General features: G+C 32.6%; 2 protein-coding genes across 6 annotated transcripts in view; one reads left to right on the top strand and one right to left on the bottom strand.

Annotated features, from left to right (window-relative positions):
* Positions 1–8483, top strand: part of LOC129216473 (zinc finger protein 521-like) — a 70152-nt gene extending 61669 nt beyond the window's left edge. The window contains exon 7 of the mRNA XM_054850688.1: positions 1700–8483. Coding sequence (XP_054706663.1) covers positions 1700–6327 — 4628 coding nt within the window. The 3' untranslated portion in view covers positions 6328–8483. The remainder of the gene's footprint in view (positions 1–1699) is intronic.
* A 5895-nt stretch (positions 8484–14378) lies between these two features.
* LOC129235330 (serine/arginine repetitive matrix protein 2-like) overlaps positions 14379–14889 on the bottom strand; it is a 145391-nt gene continuing 144880 nt past the window's right edge. For all 5 annotated transcript variants that reach the window (XM_054869099.1, XM_054869098.1, XM_054869102.1 and 2 more), the window contains one exon: positions 14379–14770. Coding sequence is in view for 2 of the 5 variants with exons in the window: in XM_054869100.1 (XP_054725075.1) it covers positions 14710–14770 (61 nt within the window). In the remaining 3 variants the exon portion in view is untranslated. The remainder of the gene's footprint in view (positions 14771–14889) is intronic.

Genomic DNA, 14889 nt, shown 5'->3' with positions numbered 1-14889 from the left:
TGTAATTAAAGTAAACAAAAATTCAAACAAAGTCATACATATAAAAATGACATCAGATTTACTATCAATGAAAAGGTTGCTTTCGAGCAATTCATCCAGGTTTTTTTTTATACATATTTAACCCTTGAATACCATCTTGTGTCACTTAGAGATTGTCAAGTAAAGAGCCTCAAGATATATTTGTTGAGGTGAAACTATTTTTTGGGGTGGGATATTTTTCAAAAATAGCATATCTTTACAAAAAGTTTCTATGAAAGCATATACATCGAGTTGCTAAAATGTGTTTCTAGTACAAAGAATCAATGATCACTTACAAGCCAATATTAAGTTATAATATGAGCATAAAAATTAATGTAAAATGACATGGAGTTCATGCGTAAAAATTGCGAAGTCTCAATACTGTACAGGCATCTCATACAAGATTCACCATCATAACAGAGTACACAAGTTTGAAATATGTAGCCCATCTGAAGAGTTCTTTGGTTACGGCAAACAATTATTCTCTGTCAGTTTTTTTTTCTGAAAATGCAGGCAAATGATTTTCTAAGTTATCTAAATTAAATTTACCCATTTTTTATTATTTTTAGTGAAAAATTTGGGGGAGCAGCTGCCCCCTCTCGACCCCCCCCCCTATTTACCGCCCCTGCCAATACTAAACTTAGTCATGTTTCTGTTGTGAATCTTTAAAACTCTTTCCTGCATCAATTTTGCATCTAAACCACCTTTGTATTTTAATTTTGTTCGTTTTGCATGTTCTGTAGAGTTTTTATTGCTGCTATTTCAAATGTCAAAAGAAAACTTTTTTTTTTCAAGTTGCTAGAGCTGTATTCTCTATATATACCATACTTGATACTAATTTCGAATGCATGTACTTAGGTTCATCCACCCATTTCTTTTTATTTGTGTTCAAAAGTGCATTATTAGATTCGTATACAAGGAATGAAGTTATGTGGTGTCTGCATCAGATTTTTGACTCATATGTAAAGCTACCAATGATACTAAGAGAAAAATTAGCATTTTTAGGAAATCAAGTGTTTTAGATATTTTTATTGATGATTGGTTAAAGTATCTTTGAAATGAAAAAACTTGGTCCTTTTCCTTCAACTTTAATCTCTTTTATATGAAATACCTCTAAAGTGGGCAGCACATTATTTGCAAAGGAATAGGATTATTTTAAGACCAACTTAATTTTTTGAATATTTGATTTGGGTATAAGAGGAAGCAAGTAGACCGAAAAGCAGAAATACTGATATTCTGTTTAATATCATTCTACTGAAACATAATTTATATCAGATGGGAATTTGAAACTGTAATTCAATTTCAGAACATTCTTAAGTTCAACACAATGAAAGTAAATGTTAGTTAGAAATTCGGATAAGGTTTTGATAAATCACAACATAAACTTGTACAATGTGGGAGCACACAGAAGACTAACTGTCTTTTTTATGTATTTCTTCCAAATTTTATTAATAATATTTGCTCTGCTTTTAATTTACAGCAGAATACTTATTAACATATTTAATTCATCTCTGTAAAGTTCTAAAAAAAATTTCTGCTTTAAATATGAGTATATTTTGTCATGAAAGATTTAAGGAGTGTTGAGTGTAATGTATAAAAAATATTTCCTTAGTTTCACTCTACCTACTACAATCATAATGAATGTATTGTGCTGTTTTACTTATTCATTTATTTTTTGCAGACACAGAGAGTGTTTCTCTTCCTAATAAACGAAGTACTTTTAGAGGAGCACTTGATGGCACTTCTGCAGCAGAAAATCCTAAAATTGCTCCAATTAAAACAATACCTCTTTCTCAAATAAAGAAGGAAAAAATGGACCCACCCAAAAAAGTTGAAGCCCTACCTATCGTGCAGGCAACCAAAACTGTTCCTCCTGCTGTAACTCCAAAACCAGTAGAAGCACCAACACCTACACCAGAAGTTATTAATGATCCCAACAGTCCAATCACATTTACTTGTGCATCATGTCAATTTCAAACATTGGACGAAACTGAATTTATGAAGCATGCACGTACGGATCACAGGACAGATCTTTCTATGTGGTGCAAATTATGTGGAAAATGCTTCAGCAATGCTGGAGTTCTTGTGTCACATATTAAAGAAAGAGCATGTATTAGGGAAGAAATGATTTATAGATGTGGAGTAAAAGAATGCACCTTTGAAACTCCTAGTGGGCAAACATTTGTTCATCATTTGAGACATTGTCATAAAGGCAGTCCATTCATATTTTGTGTTCACTGTCAAAAAATTTTCACTCTTCCACATTGTCTTATCTTACACATGCAGGATGACTGCCCATTCAAGGTCAGAAATAGAAAAGGGGCTTCAGGTTCCTCAGAAGGACAAGAAGCACCTAAAATTACCGCTCCTACTCCAGTGCCTTCAGCAGCAGTAAAACCACAGTTACCTGTCATATCATCAATTGTCTCTAAACCGAGTGCTGTAGTTTTGCCAAAGCCAGTAACTTCATCTGCTCTTGTTAAACCTACACCTTCTCCAATTGCTCCCATCCAGAGTGGTCGTGGACGCGGCTTTGGAAGGGGTAGAGGACTAGGAGCTAGGAGAGGACGACGTCCCCGCATTCCATCTGAGAGTAGCGATTCTGATGATCCTGATGATCCATCATGGCAACCAGAAGAAACTCAGGGCTCAATGCCACTCAGGCGATCTGGCCGATGGGCCAAGAAAGTTAACGATGCTGTCAATGCAGAAATGTCTACGGAAGAAAGTGCTCCAAACAAAAACATCTCTATAATAAATGAGTTGAGTACTCAACAAATGCTTCACTGTCCTTGTTGTGATTTTATGGCCGCATTTCAGTCAGTTTTAGAAGATCATTATATTGCTGTTCATAAGGTTTCAAACAAAAATGCTTGTTTAGTTTGTAATTTAAAATTCGAGAATACAAAATCATTTCTTGAACATTTTGACGATCACCAAAAGGGAAAGTTACCAAATACTAGCAATAAACCAGTGGCTGAGGCAGTTAATGTTGGATCACCTATCTCTGCTGCTGTAGTTGATTCTTCTTCAAATTCTTCCTCCGATCGCATCAAAACCAGTGAAAATGTAGTTGAAAACATTGCTGATAGTGAAGGCCCAGTGAAAACATTTTCTCTTGATAATGTCATTCCCGATGGAGTTGTGAAAAATATATCAGAAGCAAATCTAACTGATCCAACTTCTGTTGCTAATGGTACTATTCCTTACCAAGCTGCTATTCATGATAAGAATAAAAAGGAGTCAAAATTAAAAACCTGCGAAGAATTAAAATCTGCTAATGATTTAATTGCTATGAAAAGTGCTGAATGTCTGAAGAATTTTTTCAAATGTGTCTTATATAACTGCACATTTGTTACTAATGATGCAAAACAATATAGTGAGCATCTTGACTCTAAACATTCTGGAAAACGCTTTCATTGTTTCTATTGCTTTAAAGAATGCTTTTCAGGTGAAGCTTTATCAAATCATACTTTAGTTGAGCACAATAAACGCAAATATCAGTGTAGCAATTGCTTCTACAGGGGCTATAGTAAAATACATGTTCAAATTCACATAAAAAGTAAGCATGCAGATGATGCCAAAGCTGAAATATATACTTGTGAAGAAATTGCAGTGCCTAATAGTTTAAAGAAGCAAGAAACTGTTGAGCAGCTAGAGACAACATGGCCGTTTGTGTGTGGTGTTGGTGGTTGTTCTTTTAATACTTTTGATCCCAAAGAGTTTAAAATGCACAATGAAACTGTCCATAGGACTGTTTCAGTTTTTTTCTGTCACTATTGTAAGGTAGATTTTATATCTTTCAAAAGATTACTAAATCATTACAGGCTTCATGGAATCAATACCTATCAATGTAGCTACTGCATTCATGGAGCTGAAACAAATGAGGAAATGATGCTCCATTTATGTAATGACCATGCAGATTTACCACTTAAAGCTTTTATGCGCGGCTCAAAAGATGATGCATCTGCTGAAGCTATGCAGCTGTCAGTTAAAGATGGAAACACTGTCACAGATAGCAACAAAGCAGACACGGTGACTGCCATGGTCTCTGAAGGAAACAAGGGCCAAAGTGTAACAGACCTCGAAAAACAATTCTTTGAAATTGTTAATGAAAAGTTCTTCCCCAAAAATTTGATGCGAGTGTGCACTGATTTTCCTTGTGGTATCCCTCGCTGTGAAGAAAAAATTGTACACTTAGATTTGTATATCGATCATTTGAGAAAGGTTCATGCTGCTGTTAATTATTATTGTCCTCATTGCCCTACTCTGAACGAGACTTTCAAAGATTTCATCGAGCATCTAAAATGCCATGGGCCTAATCTTTATGCATGTGGATCAAAAGAGTGTATGAAATATTTTTCAGACGAGACTTCTGCTAATCAGCATAAAAAGCTGCACACAGCTGAAAATGTTGAAGTGATAGTTATACGACTAAATTCGAAAATTGATACTAATGATTTTGATAAACTCAAATCAGTTGATAAAGCTCCTGATCAGTTTAAAGAAGATACATTTGTTTGTCCATTTTGTAAATATAAATGTGATAATTATAAAATAATGAAAAATCACATTTATAATGAATTAGCTTATAAACGTTTCTCATGCAACTATTGCACTGTAAAATGTGTTAGTAATAAAGAAATGTCGAATCATTTTTCTTCTGTTCATGCAGGCTTTGATATAAAATGCACAGTAAAGAGAAATTCTAAATTGGAAGGTCTAGTAAAAATGTTCTTGGAGCAAAAGGATAAAATATCCAGTTCAAAAATAATTTTTAGATGCAATATTTGCAGTCAAGATTTTCGATCAGAAATGGGATGGCAAAACCATCTATATATGTGTGTAAGAAAAGAATATCGTCCTTATGATTGCGAGCATTGCAAAGCTCACTTTTCTAATCTTAAATTGGTTAAGTATCACTGTGATATTAAGCATTTTCCAAAGATATTTCAATACACTATTTCCGAAAGTATTCCAGTTGAAGATGAGATAAATGCAAATTTGATGGAAATCAGATTGAAACATTTGAAAGATATTTGCTCTGAAAATAATTTAAAAATAGAAGAAACAAAAGATGCCTCTGTAGTAAAACGTTATAAATGCAATGATTGTTCTTTTGAAGCTACTTATAAGTTTCACGTTGAAAAACATATTGAAAGTCTACATAAAAATGCTGCTGTTGTGAAATTAGTCCAGAAATTGAATTCATCAGAAAATATGAACTCTCATCTAGATGAAAATTCCAATGATAGTTTGAAGAGTCCACATTCAAATTCAGGTGGAGACAAAGTTAAGAGATATCGTTGTGGATTTTGCATTAAAAAGATGTATACTATTGATGAACTTAAAAATCATGTTGAAGGTCTTCATCCTGTGAAAGATGAAACTGAATATTTTTATTACTATTCTCCTGATACAAAATCCAATTTTTCTGAAGAAGATAAAGAGAGTTTTGAATGTGCTTATTGCAAGTCAAGCAAGGAAAATTTATTTTCATTGAAAAAACATTCTAATTTAATGCATTCAGATATGCCTTTCAAAGTTAAAGGATATATAATTCGTAATATGAAAACACATTCTTACTTAGCTTGTGGTCATTGCTACCTAAGAGTAGACAGCAATTCAGAATTAAAGAAACATTATGTTTCATGTCATCCTGGTTTGCCTCAAAAAGCCATTGGAAATCTTCGAGGGAGTGGCACTAAACGTGCATATGAAGAGTTTGATGAAGCTGGTCGTAAACGTATTCGATTTTTAAACAATGTTTTTGTCTGCTCTCACTGTGGTGGTGCATTCTCATCTTTGGAGCAAATAAAAGTGCACAGTAAGCAAGCCCATTCTCGCTTGGTGCTGGAGTACAGACAAGTTTCTCAGGATTCAGCTGAAGAGGATGCAAAGTTTTACAAGTGCGAATTTTGTCAGTTTATTAGTACTAATACTTTCCTTGAAAAACATTTGTCAACTAAGCATAAAACAAGAGTAACTTGTTTTTATTGTAAAAAACGTTTTGAATTTGCAACAAAACTCAAGGAACATCATGATGTTTTTCATAAAGAACTGCCTGTAAAGTATTGTCAAGAAACTGTAAGTATGGCAAAGCAAAGTTCTTTGCAGGACACAAGGATCACTATACCATCCAAAGTCAAGTCACCATCCCGCAAGGATTCTTTTGATCTGAAGAAAATCACCGTTCAGATGGAAACAAAGGATGGACACACAAGTGTTCCTGCTGCTTATTTTGCTGATTTGTTTAATATATTTCCAAAAGTGATATTAGAAGATGTCAGAAAAGATGTAAGACTGTAAGCTATCCATCCTGTTGCAGTTCATCTTTGGTTATCACTGTAAAAAGTCTCAAAATGTTCTTCATAAGTTACCTTCATCAATCGAGAGTTTTTCATACATTTATAAATTTTTAAACTTCTGTAACAGCTTCAAATTTTCCAAAATGAATTCATTATTTTTGTTAATCATGAAGAATCATTTTAAAGGTTCCTTTTTTGAAAGTTTCTTTTATTTGCTTTAAAAATATGGGACACCCCTCCCCCTCCCAACTTCAAGAAATAGTCTTTCTGGTTCATTTGTAAAGCAAATACATATTAATATTGTTATTTCTGCTTCCCTTTATTTATCAATTGTTAATTGTTTTGAGAAATAAAATCAACATGATCCATGTATGAAAATGTGTTGGGAAAAAATCTTGTAATCAAGAAATTTTTTAATATGCTTATTTAGTATGATGTTTCAAAATTTTATTTGTAATGCATTTCCATGAAAATTGAACCCTCACCCATTCTTTCATAACTCTTGAGTCAAAGTTGCTAAAAGAGACAAAAAGTAGGAATTCTGTGTGGGTTTTTTTTTTGCTGTTTGCCCCAACTATAGATTTTAATTCTTTATGTATGTTATAATTTTTGTTATAGATAATTGGAGAGGATGAATGCTCTTGGAAAGCAGTTAATTGATATGTGCTTATAGTAATATTGATTCATAAATTTGTAACTTACTAAATAAGTACACATGCAACAAAATTTTCCAAATATCTTTACACCTATCTTTTTAATCTTTTATCTTTAGTATAACAGTCGACACTCTTTTTAACGACCTCCCATTACAACAACCAATGCATGATATCCCGTTTGCTATTCCAGAGAAATAATGTTATTTTAACATTTATTAAATCGTCCAAACCAATGGCTCATTCCAGTACAACATTCAAAATTATTAAGTTTCAACTTTTTTGTGATTCTCAAGACTATCAATTCAAAAACTGATTTTTAACATTTTTATATTTCTAAAGATTAAAATATTTCGATTAAAAGATGGTTTTAGGTTGTGAAAGTTTCAAAAAGTTGATGAGCATTGCACTCAAACAATAGGCAGCATGGAGGTTTTTTTTTTGTGGAAAAAAGTCGAAACACAAAAAGCAGGAGCGCTATCTTAAAAAAAAGGATAAACTTATGTTTTTTAAAGCAATCTCAAGCAAAGCAGAAGCAAACCATGGTCTGTAATTTTAAAAGTAAGAAATTTCTGTCAATCATTTTCAGTCTTTATGCACTAAATGTATTTACCCAAATGTATGATAGTCATCAAATATTAATATTAAAAAATAGTTTTAAATGCAATCATTTATTTTGCTAGTTTTTTCGTTCTCTTTTAAAATGAAGCATAACTAGTAAGAGTAACTCCAGTATTTCGAAATTGTTTGGAAGACAAGGGTTGTTATAACGAACATCCACTGTATTACTATATGATCAAAAAGTAATTAAGATATATTAATCTAAATTGTTTTCCAATTTCTCCCCCTTCCTTTTGCATAAGTTTCTTTTTCCAAACTCAGTATAGCTTGTGAATTCTGTTTTAACTTAATGTTTGTACATGTAATTTAATTTAAATGAAATCACTTTTTTTTTTGGCCTTGCTATGATATATGTTTTTCAATTACCTATTAGTTTTAAGCAAACAGGGTTAGTATTAATAGTGACATTTTCAAACTTAATTACCCCCCCCCCTAAATACATTAAGTATTGCAGAATGTACAAGTGCATGTTAAATGTATGAAATATAATTGTTTATGAATGAATACTCCAAACATTGTTTACAAATGTCAATGAATTTTGATGACAAAAACATTTATTTTTGGCAACAAAATTCATTGTTTTAATTTTAAAGTAAAGCTTATGTTTTCTTGTACTTTGCTGAACTTCTGGATCAGATCATTTTTTGATAATAAGGTAGCGTAAAACTTAGTTAAAAGAAAAAAAAAAGAGGCTAAAAGGGGCTTTATTTATGTAAATCTTTTCAAAGGAAACATTCTGTTGCTTTTACTCAAAGAACTAAAACATCTCATCATTTTACTATTCTTTATTATATAAGTGAATTTCATGTCTTAATGTTTGTATTTTTTAGATGACATTCATGTATATATATTATGAAATTCATTAAAGATGCTGAAACTGTTAGTATGAAGACCATCTCATTTACTTAAATCTGGAATATTCCCTGCATTTTTTTTATACCCCTGCAATAAATGCAAGTTAGATTTTAATGCAAAGTTGTTTCACAAAATTTAAAGAAGAAAGTAACTAGTACCGTAATATTCATTTCTCTGAAGGACTAAACTGCATACCATTCTGTACTATTTGTTAAAAATATAAGTGAATTTTATAATCTTCGTAATTTTAATGTGTAATAAATTTTTTAAAGACAACGCTCCTATATGGCTTGAAATCAACAGTGGTCCAAGGCCATCTGACAGCAGACTATAAATTTTAGTGGTCTATGGGGCCTTTTTCTCTTTATAGTAAATAAAAGTAAGGTATCGAGGAAATTCTGGAATGAAGTCTGTGGCAGACCTGCATCCAGGAGACCCCAGAGCACCTACAGCCTTGAAATTTTGTACAAAACTACTTTGAGCCCCGGTGGTTTGCACTTGGGGTTTTTTTTTTAAATTCGAATGTTTTTTTTTTGTAATTATTTTTTTAAGCTCAAATTTTGCGTAAATTGCCAGTTATTGCCTATTAAAGGGGTAAAAAATTACTTGTACATATTAATATTATATTCTGCTGGAAAGGGTAGAATTTTCCGCGTTCTACGGTCTACGCAATGTTGTTTCAACGCTCTAACTTAAATATGGCGGGAGTTATTTGTGTTTTCAGATTGAACTTTTTAAAGCTTAGCTAGAAAATAGGCACTACTTCCTTCATTAAATCTATCAGTGAAAAGTGAAGGAATTGTCATGCAGTTTTCTTTTTGATGCCAGTGAAAAAGCTATTTTTTACTCCAGATCTAACTCGACCTATGGTCAAAAAATTAAGCTTTTATCTCCAAAGGAAAAAAGTTACAAGCTGTCAAAAGATAAGTTCGAATAATTTCATTTCCATTAAAATTAATGATGATTTATTTGGTGTTGCCATAGTTACGTCTTTTCGATTCTCTTTCTTATTCACAAACTTTAAAGGTTTCGATTTTAACGGGAAATCTTAGGCTGAACTCAATTCAAGCCCCGAGCTAAAGAGCAAAATATATTACTAGAGACCATGAATAAGAAAGTGACTTTTCAAACGTACAAAACGGCAGTTTTGCAATGCTTAGGAGCCCCTTATAGCCCAAGAGCTGGTGACATATTTTGGGAAGGTATTTTAGGCACTTAGAAACTGGAAAAATTGAACGATTTGAATGTTAGGGAATCTGGAATCGAGAGTCTGCGAAGCCGTTTGCGGTTATTTTGCTACTGTGCAGCTAGTTGAAGTTGCGAAGTAGCGAAAAAAATCCATCCTCTGGATACCTTGGAACTGTTTAAATTTCTGATTTTGGAGCTTGATAAATGCAAAAATAACACTCTCAGATTGTGTAAACCATTACAAAATACTCCCAGACAACCTTGAGCATGCGAAAAACCATTTTAAAAACAAATCCTATAGGCATTTGCAAAAAAAAAAAAAAAAAAAAACAATCAAAAAACTTATCTTTTTAACAAATAGGAAACACTTTTATGTTATCAGTTTAGCTCTTGCAGAATACATATATAACGCTCCCAGACTAGGCGCACAATTATATAATGTTCCTAAATGTCCTCGAACTTGTAAAAATCTTTTAAAAAGCAAATCCTTTAGGAATTTGAAAAAAAAAAAAAAAAAAAAAAAAAAATCAATAAAAACCCCATCTTTTAGGCAAATACTCTATTTTATCAATTTAGCTCCCACACAATGCAGAAATTCCACTCCCAGACTGTTTGCACAGTTATAAAATACCCCCAGACATCCTCTAACTTGCGAAAACCAAATGTAAGCATCATTTTCATAAGGGGAAGTTTTCACCTGTTATTTACAACGCTTAAGTTTTCTTTGCCAGAGTAGATAGAGTAAGGAAATTCTACACTACAGCCTTTTTATAACATTGTTTTCAGGGGTCGATTTAGTCGCGAATTGGGTCCGCTTTGCAACCCCTTCACAAAATTCTATACAGGGTGTCTCAAAAGGTCGTTTACAAACTTAACATGCTGGTCTGTCATATCATGATGAACAAGATTTACATAGGAACATGTGTTCGCAAACGCAATGCTGGCGCACTCCATGCACACAAAGTCAGGCACTAACGGATGCACAACATGTCACATATCTATTATACAAAGACGGTTTTATACAACATTTTAGTCTTTTAGGAAAGCTTAAAGCAGTTGCTAAAATTTGAGTCCTGCCAGCTCTCATAATCACGTTGCAACGACAACGCAGCTATCAGAGAAATCTTGTCAGAATGGATCGTTATTACGACGGTCGGTACTTCGTTCGTTGCGACGGTGTCTGACAGTTAAAGGCAGCAAATTTCAACAACAGCTATAAGCCTTCCTTGAAAACTAAAATGTTGTGTAAAATCGTCTTTGTGTAATAAATATGCGACATGTTCTGCATCCGTTAGTGCCTGACTTGGTGTGCGTAGTGCGCCAGCATTGGGCTTGCGAACGTATGTTACTATGTAAATCTTGTTCATCATGATATGGCAGACCAGCATGTTAAGTTTGTAAACGACCTTTTGGGACACCCTGTATAGTAGAAGTCACTTCACTAGATTTCATATAAAAATAAAATCAACTGATTTTTAATTGGTGATATTCTTAAAAAAAAATCACTTGCTTTAAATCAAGCTGACTTAAATTAATGAACCCTGATTAAAAGGTTTGTAAATAAAATATCTACTGTTTCTGTTGCTTTATTCTCTAGATCTGTGTGATAGTCACAATTATAAAATCTGAACTTTTTCCAGGTTTCTGTTGCCACTATGATATACAGGCCGAGTGGTGTTCCCACAGGGTTATACTCCATATACGCCGTATACTCTCAAACATTTTTTAGACACAGCGTACAACCCTCAAGCTTCATAAATTTTCATATTATAACATACTATGTTTATGGTCACATACACATATTGTGCGTAATGGATTACTTATACCCTCAGAAAAATTGATGGGAGTATCACTGTACAGGCATCCCTCGTATAACACGGTACTTCTACAACATGGTTTCAATATTACACGGTGCCGAATTTGCGATTATTACAACACTGTTTCGATATTACACAGTACAAAACTTGATTTTAAATACTACACGGCTTTGATGTAACCCGAATTTTAATAGAAGGAGTTTCATTTTTGTTCAATACACTTAAAAAATGTATGACAACAACTGTAATAAGTTTTTACGAAACTTTTATGAAAAATTGTCTGTCTTAGGCTCAAAAGTTTGGTTTTCCCCGTATAACAGACTTAACTTTTAAATACATACTTTATTTTTCTCATCAATGTTCTAAAAGCAAAAGGATGAATATCATTTTGTTTCTAATGCATTGTAAGAAAATAACATTAGGATCAAACATAAGCTAAATTTGGCAAACGATAAATAAATGTAGTCGAAACAAAATATGAAGTGAAATAAAAAGAAAGAATCTATTTTTTTTTATTATTTTGTTTTGTGGTTGTTGCTCAGACAAACTTTATTGCTATAGAAAAGCTCATATTTTTTTTCTTATAGAATGCGTTTTGTTCTTAGTAAAAAAAGTTTTGATAAAGATTTTTCTTGTTGTAAATAAGTTTTAATTTGAGGTATGTAAAGTAATTAAGTTTTATTGTTTATAACAATTTTTATTTTTAAATCAGTAGGTCTTGTTAAGTTCTCGTAGCCAGTTTACCTTTGTATGTTCTATTGAGCAGAAATTTAAGCTAGTATAAAATTTGTACATCAAGACTTCGTTTCAATATAAAACGGTACACTTCCTTAACTTACATTATTTAAAGGTCTCTTATAACACGACACGGTTTCAATATAACACGGTACACATTGACATGATTAAAAAAATAAGTAAAAAAACTATTTATAAAAAAGTCTCGAGAAACAGTTTCGATACCACACGGAACAAATTAACCATGTTATACAAGGGATACCTGTATGTTCTTTCAAATCTTTGCTAACCACTTTCTGTGACTGAATTCTTTTGAAATTTGGTAGGGAATATAAACCATGAGACCAGCATAAACAAGCAATCATTTATTATGTGTTTTACTTATGAAAAAAGAAATCTACAAATGAAATATAGTTTTTGAAATACTTTTTTAAGAGTACATTTACATTAAAAATTTCGAACAAAATATCATTTAGCAGTGCCAGAACAGAATAATGTACTTATATACATAAAAGAAGCTACTGCAGTAGTAGGATGATTTTTTAATCAACCAAATAGTTCGTCTCCGTAAAATGTTCTTCGTATATTACTTTTTTATACTTAAGTGTAGAAAAAAATATTGAATTCTTGACGATTTTCGAATTTCAGCAGGTTTTGAGATTTGCAGGATCTCTTTCAACCAATTTTTTGAAATGTATGTGTATATATGCAATTTTATGCACACACAGTAGATTCTGGTACGGAAATTACCCGTCGCATATTCTAGAGAACATCTGCCGTCTATGAATTGGGGAGGATTGTGCTGGAAAATAATCATCCTGATTTGTAAGGAATGGGCCAAATTTATAGTTAGGGGGGGGGGGGGGGGTATAGAAGAGAAAGAAAAAAAAATAAGGGATGGGAGTAAAGTTGGTGGAAAAAAGCCTTTTAAAGCAGATTTAGTCGGAAAATATGGTACTATTGATGACACTTCAAATGTATTTCAGCATCTGTTTAAAACCTTTATTCTATTAATCAAAAGTTGATGAAATAACTTTAAATGATTTATATCACTTCTAACCATGCTTCAAATAAAATTATTAACACTCATCTGAGTTTTCCCTTTCATTTTCAAATATTTTACTCTATGTTTTCTCAGTGAATGTTTAACATTTTTAAAGGCATTTTTGTGTTGATTTTTAATGTTGTATGGATAATCTTCTACCCTGACCTCTCAGAAAATTGCATCTTAGAACATTTTATAAAATGCACACAAATTCATTTGGTTTTTTCAGGGGGGGAGGAGGACTCTGATTAAAGTTGTACATTTAAGGAAAAATATGTAAGGATATTTTTTCGGAATTAAATCCAATTTTTAAATTTTATGTTTAAAAAACCAAACAATAGAGGGATAACTAAATTTTCTTTTCAAGTCTTTTACACTAAAGTTACAAGAATAGGAGAGAGCTAACATCTTCTGCCACCTAACAGGTTTAGTCACATGGCTGGGCACTCTTATTTCGAATGGAGTACAATTGAGAAAGCAGTTCATCATCGTAAGAAAACTCGCCAAAGATTGAAAAAATTCTGCTTCTCTCACTTGATACATGCAATACCCTACTTCCCCTTATTGATAGCATTGCAATGTTCTTTCTACCCAACATTTCACCCTTAGAGCAGGAATTGAAATAGAGGGAGCAAGTCCAATCATTGGCTTAGCAAAAGCTGACCCAAAGACCCCGTCATGTGACTCGGGCAACAACGAATGGTTGGTACGTTTTGCATAAAATAGACAAAAGAAACCTGATTTCTTCCAATGCTTTGCTTTAAAATCTATCACGTGACTTGGGGTCTTGCATTCATGACTGAAAGTCTTCACTCCCTCCATTTTTTCTCTTCTCAATGATTTTACCTCAACTTGGGGCTGATGAGAGGTCATGTCAGAATAGCATAAATTTTGAAAAGTTTTACAGGGTCATGGGGCCTGCCTCCATACACACACATAAAAAGATAATTTTAAAAATGGTATCTTAAAATAAATACACAAGAGCCTATCATTGTAACATCACAATTTGTAAAAGTAACAAATTTTTACATGACTAAAAAAGTTTCATAATGTAATGAAAATATTTACAAATTTTTGAGTTGTTTGTATGAACCGTTTAAACATAATTAAACCATAATTTTGAAGGTATATATATATATATATACATACATAAAAGCAACATATTGAACCAGAATATAAACTTAATGATTATTGAACAGTGGAATTATCACAAATATGCTAAAAAGCAAAAATTTTCAACAGAGTTTAATTCCAGTTTTAGTCTTGAAATTGCAGTCCATAAGAGCAGACAAGAAATGATCCATCAGCGGAGGGAATTACTCATTGATATTTCATATTTTTGTCTCACAACGGGGCTCCATGAACGTGATCGACTGCGCAAGCTTCGAGAACTGCATCTTGATGGAGGGGAATGGGATTGTGTATGTAGTGGAGAGGAAGATCTGGATAATGAGTGATAAGACCATGAACTAGTACTGCTTGGAGTAGGTGGAGACGGGCCGCCTGTATGGTACAGGTCGCTTACGTGCACTAAAAAGGACCCAAAATTTACAAGTTAATGAGGTTTAAAAATTTGAAAAAAAATTTATTTTTAACATTCATGTACATGCAAATGTCACCTAACATTTTTTTGTTTGAGAGCTTTTATT

Source organism: Uloborus diversus, chromosome 2 (genome assembly GCF_026930045.1).
Source record: "Uloborus diversus isolate 005 chromosome 2, Udiv.v.3.1, whole genome shotgun sequence".
In the NCBI taxonomy this organism is placed as follows: Eukaryota; Metazoa; Arthropoda; class Arachnida; order Araneae; family Uloboridae; genus Uloborus; species Uloborus diversus.
This window is presented reverse-complemented; position numbering and strand designations above follow the sequence as displayed.